This window comes from Temnothorax americanus, unplaced genomic scaffold, assembly GCF_048541705.1.
Source record: "Temnothorax americanus isolate GAGA-0224 unplaced genomic scaffold, ASM4854170v1 Scaffold18, whole genome shotgun sequence".
Taxonomy (NCBI): domain Eukaryota; kingdom Metazoa; phylum Arthropoda; class Insecta; order Hymenoptera; family Formicidae; genus Temnothorax; species Temnothorax americanus.
In genome coordinates, this window is record NW_027509318.1 from 837,544 (window position 1) to 858,645 (window position 21,102).

General features: G+C 40.2%; 2 protein-coding genes across 3 annotated transcripts in view; one reads left to right on the forward strand and one right to left on the reverse strand.

Annotated features, from left to right (window-relative positions):
- Window positions 1-21,102, reverse strand: part of LOC143896314 (zinc finger protein castor homolog 1) — a 171,321-nt gene that overhangs the window by 145,333 nt on the left and 4,886 nt on the right. The window lies entirely within an intron of this gene.
- On the forward strand, window positions 28-21,040 carry LOC143896320 (uncharacterized). The gene is made up of 6 exons (XM_077404111.1): window positions 28-1,142; window positions 15,957-16,118; window positions 16,715-16,755; window positions 17,393-17,491; window positions 19,519-19,593; window positions 19,758-21,040. Exons 2-6 carry the CDS (start codon window positions 15,968-15,970, stop codon window positions 19,965-19,967), a joined length of 576 nt encoding a protein of 191 aa, XP_077260237.1. The 5' UTR covers window positions 28-1,142; window positions 15,957-15,967; the 3' UTR covers window positions 19,968-21,040.

Below are 21,102 nucleotides of genomic sequence, written 5' to 3' on the forward strand. Positions count from 1 at the left end.
ACAGGCTCCCGCGGGTTCTCCCGGGCTCTCGGCACCACCGCTCAGTATACTGCGTGGCAGCCTGGACCGCGGGCGGCCTGCAGCCTCCATCGACGACGCACGGAACGCGTCGACGCGGTGCTTGCGTGCATTCGAGAACGCATACGAAAACACGCTCGTTCGCACGAACGTGTACCCTTCTGCGTGTTTTGGAACGCACACACAGCATCTGCATCATCAGCGCGCGCGACACATGGTCCTCTCGCGTCCCGACCAGCATCCCCGATCACGCATGAGGTCGTGTCTTCGCTCGGGGTAATTCGATCAGTCAGTAGCACGAGCGTGGCACGAGCGCGGCACGCAACAGCGCAGTCTGGAAGTGCGGAGAAGGGACTGTCATGATCGGCCTCGAGGTCTACGTGCGCCACGTCGTTATTAGCTGACTGAAGCTTATTCCAAAATCGAGCATGACGTCCAGAAACAGTAGTGGTACTAGAGAAAACCCGACGTCGCGACGATCGGCACGCGTGACATCCTCAGCGAAATCGTAGCAGAATGTGTTAACGATATCGGTGCGCTACCGGTCAACGAGATCGGAATTATCGATTGACCGAGCAGGCAAGGTAACGAGGTCGAACCGCGAGAAATTGCGCCTTCCAAAGTGGGTCGAACCTGCGACACGCTTACTCTGCGGAGAGAGGAGAGCCGTACCATTTCGCCGTGGATGAGATCCGCGGGAGATTTGCGGCGAGCCAAGCATAAGTGCGCGCGCGCGCGTGCACTTGTACATGCGTGTCTATGACATAGCATATAGCGCAAACCACTACGGTATGACGCGGTTCTTTGCTCTCGATAGCTAAAAGCAAGTAATATACGGTATTTGTGGCGAAAAGTGGACTCGAGACTGCGGAAAGGGGAGAGAGTGCCAAGAAAACGGATCAACGAAGATAAAAAAATGAAAGACGGGGAGAGAAATTGCTCGTGAGAGAAGTGGAAAAAAGAGAGAGAGAGAGAGAGAGAGAGAGAGAGAGAGAAAGAGAGAGAAAGAGAGAGAAAGAGAGAGAGAAAAGGGGACAGACAGAGAGAAGCTAGAGAGAGTAATGATCGTGAAGACGGTCGTGCGGACAAATGAACACCTCGGCACAGCGTTTGGGATATTCCAAGTAAGTAGCAATGCGCAACGCCGAGTCGTATTATGCTGCGGAAACGCTGGCTTTAATATATAGGTGTAGTTTTAAGTACTATTATTTCGGAGAACAAAATTAGTTTCTCCGTGGGAACAAATGCTATATATAATGCTATATATAAAGTAAAGAAAATGGAGCTACGTGAGAGAGGCGTGAGGATTCGAGGCTCGACCTCGACGAATCTCTTCAACCAAATCAAAAATAGAGAGATCGATACGTCTCGTCTATCTAGCATACCAAACATGCCGAGGAAAGTTGGTGGAAGAAAATTTTCGAGGAGAAATTTTTCGAACAAGATTTTTAACTGAACCATCACTACGATTACTTGTGATGCACGTTTCTTTCTTCTTTTTCCTTTTTCTCTTTCCTTCTTTTTTTTGCACTATCGCTTTACGCTTGGGAAATTTTATCGCCGGTCATTTTTCAAGCCTGGACCATCGATGGGGATCATGGAGGCTGGTAATGGATGCATGCGTACCGCCTAAGCCAGCGCATTTGGTGCGAAATCCAACACGCGGTTGGCATAGAATCGACCGATCGTGCGGCATCGCGTATACGTCGCGAATCATGCTTAACGATAGCTTTCACGCTAAAACGCTCGGAAAAAGTTCAACCAACCGTGATAAAAAAAGCAAAAAAAAACAAAAATCCTAGACCAATATATATTACTATCGATATATTAACGCTTGAGAAACTAAATCTGATTTAATGTATTTCATTCATTTAAACGCGTTTAATTGCTCGACGTGCGCCAATTGTTCCGTATAATTCGAAAAAAGTTTTTCTATTTTACTTTGAAATTGGCGTTTGAAATGGCGACTTTGGCAGCGCTGTCGATGTACTTGAAGGGTATGACTTCGAAATTCGTCCGACCCATTTTTCAGGATTTTCCAAAGCGACCACTTCTGTTGTAATTGTATAAAAAATACAGAGCATTTATTTTTAAGTCTTTAATTTTAATGGCACATTGACGAGGCATTTTTAACTGTCTGTTTTCTTCTCTTAATAATTCCAGTAAAATTGCGTAATATATCTTGATTTCTAATTTTTCGCTCGTTTAAATATCCTCATTTAAGCTGAATCAGAGTTCCGAGATCGCATTCTCTCTCTCTCTCTTCTATCCTTTCCGTTAATTAAAGCCAGATGGAACCATCCCGGAAGGTCGGGGGGACCGATCAATCTTCACAGATCATATTACCGCGCGCAATACCGTGAGATGGATTACATCCGACTCAAAATTTGTAGAACTTCTTCGAGTCAGGTCGTATACCACGTCGATGTATAACATTATTAGCATTTATATGGGCGCGCCGGCAAGATTCCACCCGCGCGAGTGGCTCGGAAGCGAAATCCGAACGGAGCGAGATCCGACGGAAGAGAGAGGTGTCGCGAGCAGAAGCGAACGGGATAAAAAGACGGGGGTAAACGCGGCGAAGGCAAATTCCACATAGCTATAGGGACAAGTCAACATATTTTTCAGCGTCATTCTGGAATCAACGTCGGCGTCGCGGCGTCGTCGTGGCGACACGAGGCATATCGAGCTTAAAACGTAGGGGAGCGATGCCGACATTTTTCAAAGCACGTACCGGGAGGTTGCATGAAAATTTGATTTTATCCGGTATATCATCGACTTGTCATCACAGACGCAGAGTAACAAATTCCTCGCACGCAAATCCTCCGCGGAAAATTTTCTATATGAGTTCCTGCGAACAAAGAGACCGTAGCGGGATTGTAATTTTACCAAAGATACATCGTCTGCGTCCGGAAGGAAGGCGATATACAACATTTGTATTAGCATTTATATAAGGGTAAAGTAACTACGCTCTTCTACAGACCTCTACGTGCTCGGAGCAAAAAAGAACAAGAGAAAAATCCACGCCACGATAAGTGCTCCGCCTCCTACGGCTTGCGCGATCCGCACCGAAGCGTTTCGCAGACTCAGAAAATTAAACAAACTAGGATCACAGTTACACAACGTTCTTAACGCTCAACGAAAGATATATAAAGTTGAAAATATTTTACACAAGACTATACTCTGGGTTTACAAATGTGAAATTAGGAATATTTATTCAAGTAATGGAGAACAATAACTCCAGATTCTATACCAACTTGGTCGGCGAGTAGAAACAAAGGTTGATCGTGAATAGAGCGCGTTAGGGTGCAAAAAGAGACGATAAGGAATGTGAGGAGAACGAGCGAGTTACAGGGTTGTAAAAGGTTGGAAACGCGGATTACAAATAGCAGAGTACACAATTAAGTGGCCGCCAGACCGTGACCAAAGTTTTCTTGGAAAGAGATTATCGGCTAATTATCAGTTTCCAAAAAGCGTTCCTAAAATTACAGCTACATCCGATTACCTCTTAAGTTATCCCCGAGATAATAGTCGGGGTGGTTGGCTCACTAGTTCGGTGCGCAGGGAACAAGAGAACGGAACGAGGAAGGAGCGAGGATACGTACGTGTGTTTTGGCGCGATAAGTTGCACCCTGTACGGTGCATTATATTAACGTGTGCACATAGACGCGGTTAGCTCTGTTTCATCCATCCTCACGTGTAAGTTGTGACGAGATCCAGACACAAGTTGTAGAAAGGGGAGTTCACCGCGCCGCGAGGCATACAATGTTACTTTATTGCTCGCGTCAAAGGCAATCTGCCCCCTCATACTCTCTTCCTATGCTCAACTCCGTTTTCCTAACGCGGTACTTTGACGATCGCGAACACGTCACGCGGGCGTTTGTAGCGTGTATAGCATCACAAATGCATTTTCGCGGTTTCACGTCGATAGCGAAATTGCTGACACGCTCGTAAAGCGTCGGTTTCCGCGAGACGCTTCTCCGTTATTCCGCACGCTCTTTTTCCTCTGATCAGACGTGGGTCAACGATGTCGCCGATCTGGTCAATGTTGTAGCATTCATAAAAAGCTCGTAAGGAAATATAAGTTTCAGACGTTTCGTTGCTGAGAGAGAGAGGGAGGGGGGGGGAGTAAGCAGCGAATTTCCAGCGCATATTTCATCTCCAGAAAGCATATTTTATCGAGGACGACCGTAAGTTATTCGAAAGTTCGTCCGGCAAGTTTTATCCTTCGAGAATAAATCGCAAAAGACAAATCCGTATTCCCTCTCCCCCTCCCCTCCCCCTATTCCTCATCCCTCTCTTTATTTTAGTCGCGTGACCTGGCGCGTGTAAACGAAGTTCTCGATAATTATAAAAGTTGCAAAAGAAAAAAGATGCTCGAGAAAAAATTATATCGCGCGGTCAATAAACTTCTAAAACTGAAAAAGCAATCTGTACTCTGCCTCCTTCGGTTCTACATATAAATACAAGTGCGAGGAATACAGAAGCAGGCGGACCTTCATTTCCGCAAACAATTAAAAGCGTCGGTGAGACGTTCTCGAGATGATATCAGCGCCTTCTCCTATAGTCTCCTCTCCTGAATCCTCGGTTCCCTCTTTCCTGGATCTACTACCGTGCTCAAATTATCGGCTCAGAGAACTCGTCCTTTTTCTTTCCCATTTCCCCCGACGGAATTATTGAGGCGTGAGAGAGAGGGTGGGGTGAGGTAAGGGAGAGAGGGAACTCTCCGAAACAACCACGGTTATCGCGCATTTACTCTCTCTCTCTCGTCTTGCCGCCCGTTTAATTTACTTCATCGACTTCCGGCCAGCGGCGGCGCAGCCGATCTCCCCAGCCGACTATCAGTCCTCTAAATCAAATAACATAATTTCGCTAAGGCTACCATCGGTAAGAGGAGCGATCCCTTTTCCCCGGGTCTGGCGAAATCCCACGGCCGAATTTATGGGGACTCCGTGGCCGCGACATTCGCTGTTGGCGTCTACACGCGTCTTATATACGTGTGCAAGGAACCTACTTACACGCGCACCTACGTAAAATAAAGTAACACTCCTGGCACACCGGCTGAGATGGCTGTACTGCGACCTGCGACTTGTAGTTGCGATAAATTTTCCTCGGCTTTAACGGTGCTGCGCGCCGCCGCAGAACGGTATTTTCAATCCTTTATACAAGTAACAGGAAGGTGACAAAAAAAGAATAGTGATAATTCAACAACGACGTTGCTAGACGACGAGCGATGAAAGATTTTGATCGACAAAAATAAAAAGTCGCGCGTATAACGAAATAGTATGGGAAACTTAGCTCATTTATTTACAGGTTCTATTACAGGGGTAACAAAAGCCTTTTAAAGCGAGCCAGTAACTCATAATTAAATTACGTAATGAATCGCCAACCAACTCCGGTACAAAACAATATTTTCAATCTTCTATAAACAATGAAAAATTTAATATTAAAAATGATATAAATCCAACGCGTTTGTCTAACGAGAAAAAAAATTTCGATTTTATGTTGACAATTATTATTGATATTAACATGGTGTCTGTAAAAATAGCTGCAATATACCGTACTTTCGGAAAATGCTCGTGGCAGCGAAAGCGAAGTTGTAACAGATTCGTAATTAAATTTCAAAATAGATTGCATTCCACCGAGGCAAAATGACATTTCCAATCTTTTATGAGGAAAAGACAATCCGAAATGCGAGAATGACAACGATTTAGTATCGAATGTTGAATAAACAAATGATTTTACGTCGACGAAACAATGACGATATTGATACGTTAATTACTTCTCACCAGTATACAGTTATTATCGTTACATAAATTCGTCGCTTGAAAAAGCAAACACTTTGTTTACAAAAATAGATCGGTCCTATTGTTCAATATATCGGCCTTTCAAAGAAAGAAAAAAACATGCGAGAACGAATGCGAATAAATGCCAACTAGCACCAGATCCATAATTAAATTTTAAAATCGAATACCGGACATTCAATTGGCGATAAAACGACAATCCGAGTCTAGCAAAAAGAAATACAGAGTTCGAGAATAACAACTCAACGTGATCGTGTTCAATAAACTAAAAAAACCTTCATTTAACAACAGAGACAAAATTGACAAAGAAATTGTTTTTTTTTTTACAATCATCGTTAATTACCGTAAATTAAAAACCATTGTTAAGTACGAAAAATTTAAATTTTACATTTAAATGCGGTATGTCATATAATATACGGCCCTTACAAAAGAATCCCGAGGGTGAGTGCGAAAGCGAGGTTTTAACAGGCTTGTAATGAAAAGCCGAAGTGGATTACGATCCACTCCTCTGGCATAGCACATCTCCAATCTTTTTATAAGCTCCAGAAAGTTTAAAATTGAGATGGGTACAATTGCGAACGTTTGTTCGACAAAAAGAGGATTTTATTCCAATGTGAAAGTATTTGTGGAAAACTTGCAAAGAGTTTAGCAAGAATTTCTGTTATTTTATCTTCAACTTTTAAAAAATCTTCAAAAAATTATATATATATATATATATATATATATATATATATATAATTGTATACCTATTGCCGAGTGCGGTAAACCCCTCGAACTATCCCTTTAGGAAGAATACTCTCTTCGCCTTCGGTCGATCGAAATCACGTAAATCAGTTTGCGAATTGAAATAAATGTGGAGAGATTGTTTGTCTATTTCTTCTTTGTTGCTTTCTTTCTATTGTTTTTATTTTCTTTTTATCACTTCTTTTTACAAACGCGAGAAGCAAAGAACTAAACACGCTAAAAGCTACAAACGAGACGTCGTATCGATTCTCAATGCTGTCACTCCTTTGAACAGGACCGCACAAAAGGCGGAAGAATCAAAATGCTAAAGTGCTCCTTGCTTCGATCGATCGAGGCTGCCTTCGTCCGAAGAATAAGGAAATTTACGGTAAAATAAATGGTTTCTCTCGGAAAATAGAGGATAGAAAGCACTATAACACAAAATATAAATTCTATAATATATTTACGCATCTTAATAAGAGCGTGCTTCGAATAATCTCACTTAGTTATACAAGTTATACAACGAATAGTTATGTACATCGAGTCCGTAATAAAATTTCAAATCGATTCTCGACCGAGTCTGCGATAGCTCCGAAAGAACGAGGCAATAAATTGTATTTTATGGCTAGTCAAATATAATGAATAAAGATGTACGTCGCGCACACCGATTAATTTACTACCAACGAGTATTTCGAGTGTAGCTTTTCAACTCGGTCTTTGTATTTTTATGGAAATAACGGTTAAGTGTCATCGCATCACTAAGGACGGTAATTATCGATCTACTCGCGCTATCTCACGCTGACTGAAAAAATAAAGAGCGACGTGAACCGAGGAAAGGCAAAACTTGCGCCCGTTTTGTGCCCTTTGTTAGGTCGGAGCAATCTGCAAAAAGCGCGATATCGGCGATGAAAGATTAATGCTCGCAATTATGAACTTGGGGGGCACTGTAAATTAAACAAAAAGCCGAACGTCGACGGGGCAGGTATCTGTTACGCCAAAAGTAATTTACAGAGTGCACAGGTTTGCCATTACTCGCCCATAGTTAGTTGCACGGTATTCGGCCGTAGTAACTATCATCGTAAACACGATGCTTATGACAGTATCAACGCACGACATAGTCCTGCAGTTTGCGCGAACCAAAACGACGATAATTATCGGAAAAAGTTGGTATCGTCTGGATTTGGCGAAAAAGGGACGAGTATAATAGTAATGAGCGTAACGTCGCAGCCATCCACGGTTGCTGAGAGGATATCGCGCGGTGGTGGTGCCTGAAACCCACTTTCAGTTTAACGCGATTGTGCAAAATCAATTACCGCGGAGTTCGCGTAATATACGAGCGAAGTTTACCGCCGAAAGTGTCCTCCTCGCCTAACCTCGGCGACATCGGCCGAAGTTGTCGTGCCCGGCACGATCCCAAACCTCGATCCTCGGGACCTTAACTTACGAAATTATAGCTGCCCCCGGTCACAGATTCTGGTGGACCGCCGCGAAACAGCCGTGGAAACGGTCACGGCGTCAGGCAACCGCGGTGGCGGCGACTGCGCGAATTCGCGTCGGCCCGCGTCTCTCTATCGTTAATGCTTGGCACACACCGGCAAATTCCCTTTATTGCAGCACTTGACCGATACGCGCTACCAGACTACGGGAACAGGGAACACAAAACAAGAAAAACGATCCTGATAGTTCGCTCTAAACGAGGCGCGTAACCGAACTGCGTCGTCCCACCGCGATTTTAAGGGCCGATCTAAAAAGAATCGGTTTTAACGTCAATCCTGTCCTGTTTTCCAACCCGCTTAATCCTAAAAATTGGATAAACGGTAACACCAGATACGCTACTCGCGCGGTTATCGAGAATATAATGGAGATCTTCTGGCGCTCTCGCGCCCATGCCCTCCGGATATCGCGGGACTCATGTAACGCGAATGTAAAAGCTCGAACAGGGAGATGAACGAAGCACAAAACGGCCGTAACGCCACCAACCGAGGGGATCGTCGGCAATCCATTTCGTAATTTAATTACAAAGCTATTACAAATTTGCTTTCCCTTCGGCGGATTTTTTTTCGAAAGCCTGACCATATTGCGTGGATAGAAAGATCCCTTTTATTAATCAAGATTTATACTTTCATGACAGCTAAATTTATAGAATTATAAAGACCGATACTCTGATGAAGAGAAAAAGTGATTTAATAAATTTGTTAAATGCTGACTGTTACTTATGACAATTTAATTTCATTAGCTTCACTATCCTTTGATTTTGAGGCAAAGTGAACCAATTGGAAACCTTTGCAAAATCAGATTTGATAAAACTTATTCATTAAGATCAGAAATAATTGTTTTATGTAATTTATGCCGCAGTAATTCAGATATTTTTAAAATTTTAATGGAACGCTTAATGTTGTTGGAAGCATTGACAAATCGTAACAAAGAGTAGGTGGAAAAACGTGAGAAAACCATACAAAAAAAAGTTACTTTAGCAAATACATTCTTAGATACATCAAACTGTTCAACAAATGAGCTCAATAAACCCTGATATAAACAGACAAACAAACTCAATCGATGCAAACAAGAAAAAATTTCAGATAACTCAATAAAACCTGTAGAACTTTGTCTAGAACATATTAAAAAAGACTGTCATCAGACAGAATGCTAAGGGTAAAAGATATGAAAGCCATACTAATAAATAATGAATTTTTATTCTTTTAAAACTGTTCTTGCAATATTAATTTTTAAAAAATTGTGCTCTAATTTTTAATTTAAACGCGTTCTGAATAAATGTAGGTATGTGAAAATCATGAAAAACGCCCTTCAACGAGAAAGCTCGACAGTGAGCTCGATATTCGGATTAGGAATTGCGAGAGGAATTGTGGGACATAACGTCGAAAACGAATGTGGCCGATTTAAAGCGTCGTCTCGTCGACAGCGGGTGCCTGCCGTTTGCGTATGTGCCGTCTACCAACAGAGATAGTCCGTCTCGGGTAGATGTACATACCGGGATGTTGATCAGAGCCCAATTCTAGGACACGGGCGACCTATCGGCCGACGTCAGTTCCGTGCGTCGTATTAGGGTCTCGACGAGTCAATGGATCGAACGTTGGACCTTTCGGGGTAGATAAGGTCGTGTCGTGGCTTTCCTCCCGGGGGCGAGCCCGCCGCAAGAAATGCTCTCGCGATGACAGACACCCTCTATAATCGAAGTAATTAATTCTGAACTGCATGATCAGGGTCTGACAACTACTTTCCAATTTCAATCAGCGCCGGATTTCGCGAAACCATTATTATTTTTTGCTTACTGTATAACCTTTGCTATGAACTATATATCAAATTAGGTTTTTATAACGAAACTCTTGTTTATTGCTATAATATAGTTTACCATTCTGAATTCTTTTTTATATATGTATATTACGTATATAGCAAAATATATAGATATGTAATAATAATATAAAAGACTGTAATTTGAATAGCTTGAATACAAATTTGAATAATATAATTAATTAGCAGACTTTAGATTAATAGAAACTCTTTAAGAATGATAATAATTACATGTCACAATTCTGAAAACTTCTGTTGATATATGATATACATATATAAATTTGTGTTACAAATTGCTTTTCGAATATTAATTATTATTAAAATTGTAAATTAACTTTATTCGGACTTTTTAACTGTTTATTCATAGAACACAATTTTCGAGTGCTTCTCAAAAAAGCATCTTTCAAAAATTGTCTCTTGGGAAATAGTTCCCCTTTAAGCTAATCGGAGTTCGAGGACGTGAGAGCCGCACTATGATTGATGCGGAATTAAATTGGCATTTGTTTTTACGAAAAAAAAAAGTATTCCCCGCCGATAGCTTTTGCGCGAGATGAGATAAAACGTCATTTCGCCGATTGATCTATTTTAATTGGTTTCACTGGTAATTAAATACACGTGATGATTGTTTGATGAGGATTTGCCCGACAGCTTGAGAGTCAATGGACGTAACCATGTAACGGGGATTAACACAATCGCTTTTATTTATTTCTGTGCTTCCGATTTATTTATTCTCCAATAATTTGTTGGATTATATAATGTGCGGTATTATGAGTTTTAAGCCGTTTAGAACTCTGTTCATGTAGAATGGAAGCTGCGCTTTCTAGAATTGATAGGGCTTCCTTCGTAATCCGATACCCCAAATGCGTTTATACTCGATCAAAAGCCACGCATATCGCACGGCAATATAACTACTCCATCAACGTCCCGTTTACGGGCCTAACTGAAATTATTAGCGCACGATAATCAGCAATTTGACCGATAGAAACTCTATAAGCAATTCATTTCGTATAGAGAGCTAATTACTCCAATCCTAAACAATATCCTGTTTTACATATATATAAAACATTATTTATATATATATATATATATATATATATATATATATATATAAAGCGTGAATCACAACCGTGAAAATATGGCTGATATATATCAGACGGTATAATACCATTGTATGTCGATATAAGAGAGAAAAGGTATTCGCATTGTCAGACGTGGCCAATAAATGGCAGGGCTTTGTCACCCGGTGCTGTGCCAAACTCGCGAAAAAGTTTTACGCGCGACAGGTGTTTCGTGACGTGTATTTCCACGCGAGCCATTTTACATAAAATGGTTTTCTTATCTTGATGCATAGTTATTTTGCATAAACGGAGAAAACTTATGCAAGGATTCTAAGCGATGCGCGGAAACACATCAACCGAGGAATCCGTATACATATTTACAAAGCTGTTAATTCACATTATAGCGTCAAAAGATTCCGTAAAATCACTCACTTCCGCGTCTATTCTGAATAATTAAAACTTGGAGAATTGAGCAGTAAAAGATCGAGCAACGAGTTTGAAATACGCCGTTTAAAGCAAACATAAATCTCTCATTATTTCAACGGCATTACTTTCAGCAAACGAGATGTTGGACAGTTTATGATTCCTAATTAAAGTGTACCGCTTAGATGAATCAAGTGTATTGCATATTGCACGAAGTCTACCTAACGTACACTTTGCACAATTTTCCATCGAGTGCTCGAACTAATTAAAACGAAGCAAAGCAACGTCGAAAAGATAAACTCCGGCGGGCTCTTACGGAACGATACAACATAAAAACGCCATTTTGCCACAAAGTTATGTTCCTTCGCGATGTCGCGAAACGAAGAAGGAAGAAAAATACAGTGCATTATATACATCGCCGAGCACCAAACTTCACGAATAAGTGGAGCATGGATAAAAGCAAAGTTAGTAAGTGTATAATTAACAACTCCGTTAAGAGAGTTCAAACTCGAGAGTATTCAAAAGTGGAAGTAGCAAGGATATGGGAACATCAGCAGGCCAAGAGAGCGTGAGACATAAGCCCTCTTACAAGAATGAATTTAAATTCAAGCGATAAAACGCGCGCGATCAAACAAATGGCGTAAACTACCGATAATTAATGGTTAAAAGTGTTATGTACATTTAGAATTATAATTTTTAATAATTTCCATGTTAAAATTTTTAGATACCTAATTAATATCGAAATGGGTTTATGCAACGCTTTCTATTTTACAAAAATATACAGAATGTAGCTAAAATTATTTTATATATAGTGAAATGTACTTAATTTCTATTGAAAATATGTAGATATACTTTTTCATATAAAATGAACATTTCTAGTGTAATAGCGTAATATGCGAGAAACAAATGGGCGGTTTCAATTATCGCTGAATAAATGTAATGTGGATAAAGTTTTGCGTGCAAGAAACACGAAAGGACGGAACCGAGCGAAAACGTAATTACCGGGTCGATAATATATATGCGCACAAGAACGGTATTTAAATTATTCACCGATTTAAGCGCGACAAGCAAAGCCGTTTGGATACGATCGAATTTTCAGATTACCAGACCGACTAAAGTTATATATCCGCGTTTTCTCTATTAACAGAGGATAATAGCCGGCGCGCATTTTCGATATGTTTTCTAAACATTCGCGTAGCAACGGATCTGGATAATTGTAAACTCATGCCGCCTCCAAATTCCTGTTGCAGTTTCGAATGTGAGCGTATAGGCTCAACGAATGAATAGATTTACGCAGCACCGCGCAAACACGCCGCAAATTAAAGAAAAACAGATCGATAGTAATCCGGTGTTAAATTTTGTACCCTTTTAACATGTTATGATAATATTTGTGCCAAACAGTGCGAGCACTAACATAAGTGATATCCGACAGGTCCTCTTTAATCCAAAAGCGTCACAAAACCGAGTGAATTTCCATACGTAGTTTCGATGGCGAGCGTAGTCCTTGACACATTTTATATACACATATACAATGTACTATATATGAAGGGGTAAAAGTCATAGTGGTGTAAGTCAAATTTTTTTAAATTTTTTTTTCGCGTGCATGGATGCAATCTATACAATATATAAATCCAACAGCAGATAGTGTGACTTTATCATATATACAACGCGTCACTGTACAATTTGCCTTTTGCCAATGTTAATTTATCTTTATCGTTATATATCTGTTTAGGATGGCAACCCTAACTGGTCCGCGCTTGCGACGCGGACCAGCAGAAAACAAAGGGAAAGGGGGGTAAATCACAAAGTATGTTTGCATGTTAGTACTGGCGAATTTCGCACCAGCAAGCGCATCACCACGAATTCGTCAAAGCGCTTCAACATCTATTGTTTATCCGCGCGTCCGACCGCGTGCGGCTTTTCTATCTTTCTGCAAAAACGACTGACATTGCGACGTTCTCTTTTCGAGAGAATACGACGTTCCGGGTCGAGAGTCGACCGGATTTCTCCTGTTATTTATTCGATGAGAGTTGGAGACGTTTCACCGAGTTTCGCGGTAATCCTAGCCTGTATCGTGCCACGAAGGCGTTCGGGAGGGCAGAATGAGGGTGGAACGTGGGTTAAAGTGCTGGAAAGGGACTCAGACCAACGAACGCTACGATACGGGAGTAACCGTACGATAAACATAATATATTTCCGACCGTGAGGGATACATACTGGAGAAATATGCTTACTGCGCGAAAACATACGAATTGTATAACATCGCCTCTTATGAAGGGAAAACGAATTTTTCCATTTGCAGTTCCATCCAGTAAAATTTCTCTCTTAAAAATCAACGAACCTTCTTTCATGTATGTAATGTAAAATAAAAACATATGTATCAAAAATTAAGATTTATAACTTATAAGTACATATCCACACAAAAAAAACGCAGTATGCATATAAATAATTTAACTTAATAAAAATTTCAATAAGAGAATTTTAATAAACCGGAATAAAAAAAATGTAATTTACAAAATACCAGTACTTTTGTTAGCTAGAAAACCGAAACCGTAACCGAACCGATATTTTCGTCCGGTCTGGGTTCCTGATTTGTAGATTGTAACCCCGAAAGGAACAATAAATTCATATCTATCTAGTAATTGGCTGTTATAAAAACGTAACGAACGTTAAAAACCCAGCGATTAACCTAACGAGATTCTTTCTTGTAAAATGTTGGATTTAGAAGATTTCACAAATGATCGTACGATGCTAGGTAACCAGGCAATCACGATTCTATCCGGTCTGAAAACGCGTGCGAAAGTGAAGGCGTGAAGGTAGAGCGGACGAATAAAGCTCGGATGGCAAGGTTTAAAGTAAATGCCGAAAGTGCGAGGTCGCGCCGGTAACGTGGAAACGCTCATACTATAAGATGGAAAAAGGCATTACTCGGGAGCGAAAAAGTATGCGGTTGGCGGGTGAGGACGCGTTGCTTTATTAAATATGGACGCTCACGACCCGTGCAGGTTACCCTGGGCTCTTCGCACGTGTGCGTCCGCCCGCCCGTATACATATATGTGCGTATTCATGTACGCGCGAGGAAGAGTAGCGAGGGTGAAACGTGACGGAACGTATCCTTCCTTCCTTCCGAATCCCGTAATTCGCACGGTGGAGAAATTTGTACGATGCCTCCCACGGTTTTATCGTGTTTCTTACACGGCCACTCATCTCCGTAAGTGCTCGACGGTGGTGGCTCGAGGTATTACGGGGACGAGGACGTCCGGAACGGGTCGATGATAAAGCTACCGTCTCTCTTGCTCCTCCCATGCCGTCCCTTCGATTCTTGCCGAAGCCCGCGATAGTTTCGAAAGAACCGTTTTCCGAGTAACCGCGGCGCTCGAGTAACTACAGCAAAATCACTTTACAACGTGAACTCTCCGTCGAACCTTAAAATTAAATTTGTCATACCTGATTTTCGTTATATCGAATTTTCTGACTATATTTTTACGGACGGTGACCGGGAATTCAATTGAATCTCGTAACAAGAAGAATTTTACCCTCCCGAATTTTAGTCCCCCGTTTCTCAAGCTTCCGATACGCTCGTGTACATGTAGCACGCGAGTATTGGTTCTTGACGAAGAAAACCGTCGTATCGTTAGGCGGACGTTTCGAGATCTCGCGAATTGCCTTCGGGCATTCCAAGAACGCAGGATGCTCATTCTTTTGCAAATCTATTCTAAACAATCGTTCAAGAATTCGAAAGCGGAGCGCACGGAACGCGCGTGCTGATTGCACGATGCGATCATGGCTTGCGAGCTGGAAAACGGAGCGCTGTAAATTGTGTGAACCAGCAATTCAGGTCTAAAATGCCGGAAATGCAGTCGATTTATTTGTGGAAAATACGTGCACATCGCTGCAGTCCAACCTGCTTGCTTACTAACACTATATCTGGGCAAAAATATTTTTTATTAAAATATAACGTTAATACAACGGTGTACAACAATTTTAATTAAATTAATTTCCTTGATTATGTATAATTGTGTACTTGGCGTTCAATAAAATTCAATAAAATAAGAGAAACTAAAATTTGCGATTAAGTCTTTACAAAGATCCACAAAACTTTACTGTACCGTAAACTGAAGCCATGATGAACTTCTCAAGTTTGATAGTGTGTGTAAGTCGAAATTAACTTTTGTTCCTTACACTTGAAGTAAAAGTATCCCGAGGGGTCTACCGCAGTTCAAAAAGTGCAAAATGTACACCTATTGCCGAAAACAGCAATAAATTCCACATTTCTCGCCTTTAAATCATTCAATTCCCAGCTTTGCTCTTCCGTTATAAAGATCATGTCCAATGTCAGCGTGAGAGGGAAAAAAAGAATCAGATAGCCACATTTCACGTCAAATGCGCGACGAAAATGCGAATATTCGTAACTGTAGATCCATTTTGCCACCTCTCTCCCGAGGGACGCGATACCCGCGTCGTGGCACGATCGATCAGAATTAAAATTCGCGTCCAGTCGCCTTTCTCCCGTCGACTATCGCCCTAATGCTTCTCGCCCTCCGAGTAATTGGCGTTCTCTATAATGTCCTGTCGAGGTCACTTATGTAAGTAACGCGTGACCCCATTTCTGTCGTTCCAGAGATGTGAGGAATGATCACGTGGATGATGGTCGGGCTGCTTCTGGCTGCGGAAACTTGCGGCAGAAACGTCCTCTCCGAAAACGGAAACGGAAACGGAAAGGAGGAGACGAAGCGGCGGGAGGATCTGAAAAACGTCAGCGCGGACGAGGAAGACATCTATCGTGGGTATCGGCGCTGGACCGTCGAAAAATGAACAGAATCGTTCACTAGAAAATAGATAGAAAGCTAGTACAAAGAGAATAGTATACGAGAGGGAAAGAGAGAGACAGAAGTCAAACGAAATCCATGATTTACTCGGCCAACTCGAGTTTATCCCAACTCGCCGATCCTGCAATCGAACGCCACTAATCTCCGAACTACCGCTTATCCTTTCTACCAACTCTCTCTTCGCACATGTATCGCAACCTTTCCTGTCAATGACACCTCCCTACTCATCGTGTACAACGCGCATTCGCCATCGCGAAAGCTCTTCCTCTCGCTACAGTAAAATCATCGCCGTAACTTCACATTAACGAATTTAGCTTCTGCCATAAGACGCATTGTTCCAGAATACCATTCCAGCAAAGTTATCGCAAAATCTAGAATAAACTCGTTTAATCCTTGACTGTATGTCTCCTTTAATTTTCTTTCTCCCTAAATAGAATTGCCGTATCTCTACGGCAGAACGGTACAATTAAAAGTTAACGCTCGCGTCTTCGCCCCGTCCCATCTCGATTGTCCCAGTAACTTACTCAGCTCAACGCTCTTTCTGTTGCAGGTCTAACGTGCTACACTTGCGTCAACGTCAGCGATAACCAGGTATCGACGACTCCATTAAACGTCCCCTTAAGAGTCCCGTAATGACTCTATCGTGCCTGGTCCAACCGCAATTTTGTAGAACTCTGTAGATCGTTCCGCTATCGATTTCGGTTTATTCTAAACTACCCTTATTGCATTTTGCTTCATTCCTTTTACAGTAACAGTCTTATCTCCAATTCCCTTTGGTTTTTGGTCTTTTTGTTTACAGAAATGTGCAGCAGTTTACCGTATCATCCATTAATTTGCAAATTTTTGCAGAATATTGACAAAATTATAAGAGAACAATACAATATACGTACATGTATAGTATAAGTACTATAAGTTAATTTTTCATACATTGAATAATTCTTTTCAGTTAAAAAGAATATTGATATGTAATAAATATTATATAGCTAAAATGTTTATATATATAGCTAACATATTCAAAAATAATAAAAATTTGATTGCATACATTTTTAGTTATCTTTGTATTTATTCTTTACATTTATGTAATGTGTCACGAAAATAAAATTCTCGTACTTTGTGTTTTTTCTTCAGCTTTCTCATATATCGAGAAATATGTGATCGATATTGGCAATATAAGGATTTTTATATAAAGCTCTCTCATAGTGAATGCCAGCTATTTCTATTCTTGCAGATGTGCAACGAATGGGCGATAGACACACCGTGTCCGGTGGGCGGCCGTGATTTTTGTCGATCGCTGCACATTCTGGACAGTCGGGGGAACAGTGTCTTGGTAAGTAATATCTTTTTTCATTTATTCCGCTTATAAAACTCCTTTCTGGGAGAGGGATAAAGTGCATAAATTTTGAGTATATTATCGAGTAGTTTACATATATTATATACATATACAGTAGAAAACAAAAATAAGTAGTCAGTACTAAAATGTTATAAATTAAAAATTTATTTAATGAAGTAACACAATGGTAGTAATGTAACGCATATATTTGAAAGATAACATAAAATAGATAAATAATATACTTTATCTTTATACTAACAAAAAAAAATTGCAATTTATCTTAGCGCGGTTTGATTATATAATTTGATCACTTTTCATAAATAAGTAGTCATGTGACGAAACATTAGTTGATTTTATGCCACGGCGTTTAGAGCTTGTGATAAAAGCAAAGGGAGGTCCAACACACTACTAACTATAAATTATTTATGTTGTATAATTTTTAAAAGTTGTTTCGTCACATGACCACTTATTTATGAAAAGTGATCAAATTATATAATCAAACCGCAATAAGATACAATGCAAATTTTTTGTTAATATAAAGTATATTATTTATCTATTTTATGTTATCTTTGAAATATATGCGTTACATTACTACTATTGTGTTACTTTATTAAATACATTTTTAATTCATAACATTTTAGTACTGACTACTTATTTTTTATTCCTACTGTATGTATAAATATTTAAAAAATATCTATATTTTCATGTATATATTATTCTCATCAAAAACTAAGAGGTGAATACTACTGAATACCTCTCGTCCTTAACTCGACGTATTTCACTTAAGGTAGTTCTCCGGTCCTTGTACTAGAGAAAATCGACTTTTTTTAGATTTTCTTGAAACTATGAATATACGTTAATTTAGGTGTGCTTTATGCGTGGTATAAACTTCAGTACTTCTTGCGGTATAAAAAATCAAAATACTGAGCCTCCAAAGTTTCAATTTTTACCAAAATTTAGTAAAAGTTGAAACTTTGAGGCTCAGTATCTTGATTTTTTATATCGCAAGAGATACTGAAGTTTATACCACGCATAAAGCACACCTAAATTAACGTATATTCACAGTTTCAAGAAAATCTATAAAAAATCGATTTTCACTAGTACAAGGACCGGAGAACTACCTTAAGCTGAATATCGCAGAAACTATCAAATACATGAAAAATGTTTTATATAAAATTATATGTTAAAAGATTTTTTATGTATAGCATATTTTTTAATACTTGAAATTGCTTTTAAATTCCATTGCACCATACAAAAAAATTGTTTAATATATATATAAATATTTTTTTTAATGTATATAATGTATAAAACATTTTGCTATTCACAATATACCTTGCAATTAGTGAATATCGGAAAGTGTCAGTTGCGAATGCTGTCTTGTCAGAGAGACAATCGTACTTTCGAAACAAAACAAGATCGCAAAAAAACATTAGGGGAAAAACACGAAGAGACAATAACAAATCGACTCTCGCTATCGAAGTAAATTTCATTATCGCCCACCCATAGTACACGCACAGTCAAATAAAATCAATTAAAGGTTATCGTATGTGGCTAATTGATTTACATTAAGGGGATAATCGATTTTCTGGCTATTAATGAATGAAGTTACGAGAACGGATTCGAGCCTGGACGTCGAGATGGATAGCCCTCTCGAGCTTAAGCGCTTCTCCAGTCCAGTCGATGTACCAGCGGATGAACTTTGATGGAACCTGCCACGCTCCGACGCTTGACGACGATAATGCGCGATAATCTAATATCGCGCATTACCGACGACAAAACTAACTATCTAGTTAATAAGTTATTTCCAACTTTCCAATTAAAAATTAATATTATGAGAGCGCTAACGATATAAATAAAAAACTTTTATGTTGTTAACTACTTCAAAAATTTGTGCGTTATATTTTTCACGATGCAGACTGGGTTGGTCACTGCTTCCGATCGCAAAATCGAAAAATTTCAATATCTTAAGAATCTTTGTCGTCACGTGTTCATTCACGCGTTATCTCCGCTTCCTTCCGTTCCAGGTAAGCAAGAGTTGCGCCAGCAGCGAGGAATGCGGGCCAGCGTCGGTCGGTTGCATTCCCGTAGACACGCAGCAGGTGCGAAATAGCGAATTTTGTCGTGTACCCGGAGGGAGGTTTCTCGAACAATTCAAACGAAGCAAAATACAAAAGACCAAAGAAACAAAAAAACGCAAAACAATAAAAACATAAGAGAAATACCGACAAAACCGGGTGAAATAAATTCGGTTATTTCGTTTCAGATTTGCATAAGTTGCTGCGACCTGAGCTACTGCAATATCGAGTCGCCCATCAATGCCACCAATGCGATCTATTCCCGCAAACGACGCGCCAAGTCGAAATCGAAGCGCAAGCTTCGGCCCGGCAGAAACGGGGTCGATGCGGCGACGCGACTCTACGGATCCAGCTTGCTCTGGCTTCCCGCCTCGCTCTTCTATGCATATCATTGCTAAGGACGCAGTAACACTAATCGCGCATACGAAGCGGACAGCGCGGAAATCGCACGCGGATCGCACGCCGCGGTATCGTCGCGCCAAACGGCGTGATTCGCCGATTTCTCTTGATCGAACGTTCTTTTCTGTGATCTTTTTTTTCTTCTGTAGTATCATACTCGCCTAAATAATCGACGCCGCCGTCTAATTCCGACCAAGCTTTCTGATGAACTTCCGCGGAATCACGGAAAAACTATTCTATGCACTGAAAAAAAAAAAAAAATTTAGATCCAAGAAAATATTTATTTAGATGCTGCCAATAACTTATTTACTTAATATAATACACATATTTTTTTTTTTTTTGATGTTGCCAATAACTTATTTACTTAATATAATACATATTTATATTTAGAATTAGATATTTTTACTTAAATGTGAAGTAAAAATATCCAATTCTCTAAATATAAATGCATATTATATTAAGTAAATAAGTTATTGGCAACATCTAAATAAATATTTTCTTAGATCTAATTTTTTTTTTAGTGTGTATACTCGGATTTTTCACGCTCGCCGGGCTAACCTCGGTGACGATTATCGTCCAATTATTTGGGAAGAAAACGCTATTCTTCTATTTTTCGTACTCTCGTTTGACATCTTTGTCACCATTATCTTTAATAGAAATCGCAAATTTTTGACATACGTCGTATACGTCGATTAAACTTGTGCCACGAGCACGTCAGAGAAACGAGATGTTCGTTTCGGGAATAAAACGTCCGTAAGGAATTGTTTGGGAGTAGTTCCAGAAGGGATTCAAAGAAACGAGATCCGTAGAAAAAGCGGTCGAAAAACTTGGCGCCTTTCCGCGCTGTCCAAAAACGTTATTAATTGGGGACTCCGAACTAATCGGGTCCCTCGTGATGGCAAAAGGAATTGTTTTCTCGTCGTAGTATCGGTAGTTGCTATGCCTCGAAATAGAAGGAACTTAAGGTACAAAGAGTATGCGAAAGAGACTTAAAGAAAATCGATAGATCCGAATTCGTTTCCGGCAAGACGACAATGTAGACACTATGCAATAAAGTCGACTACTAATCACACGAACATGTATTTGATCTCGACGATCTATATCCTCCTTACTTATAAAAAACGCTCTTTCACA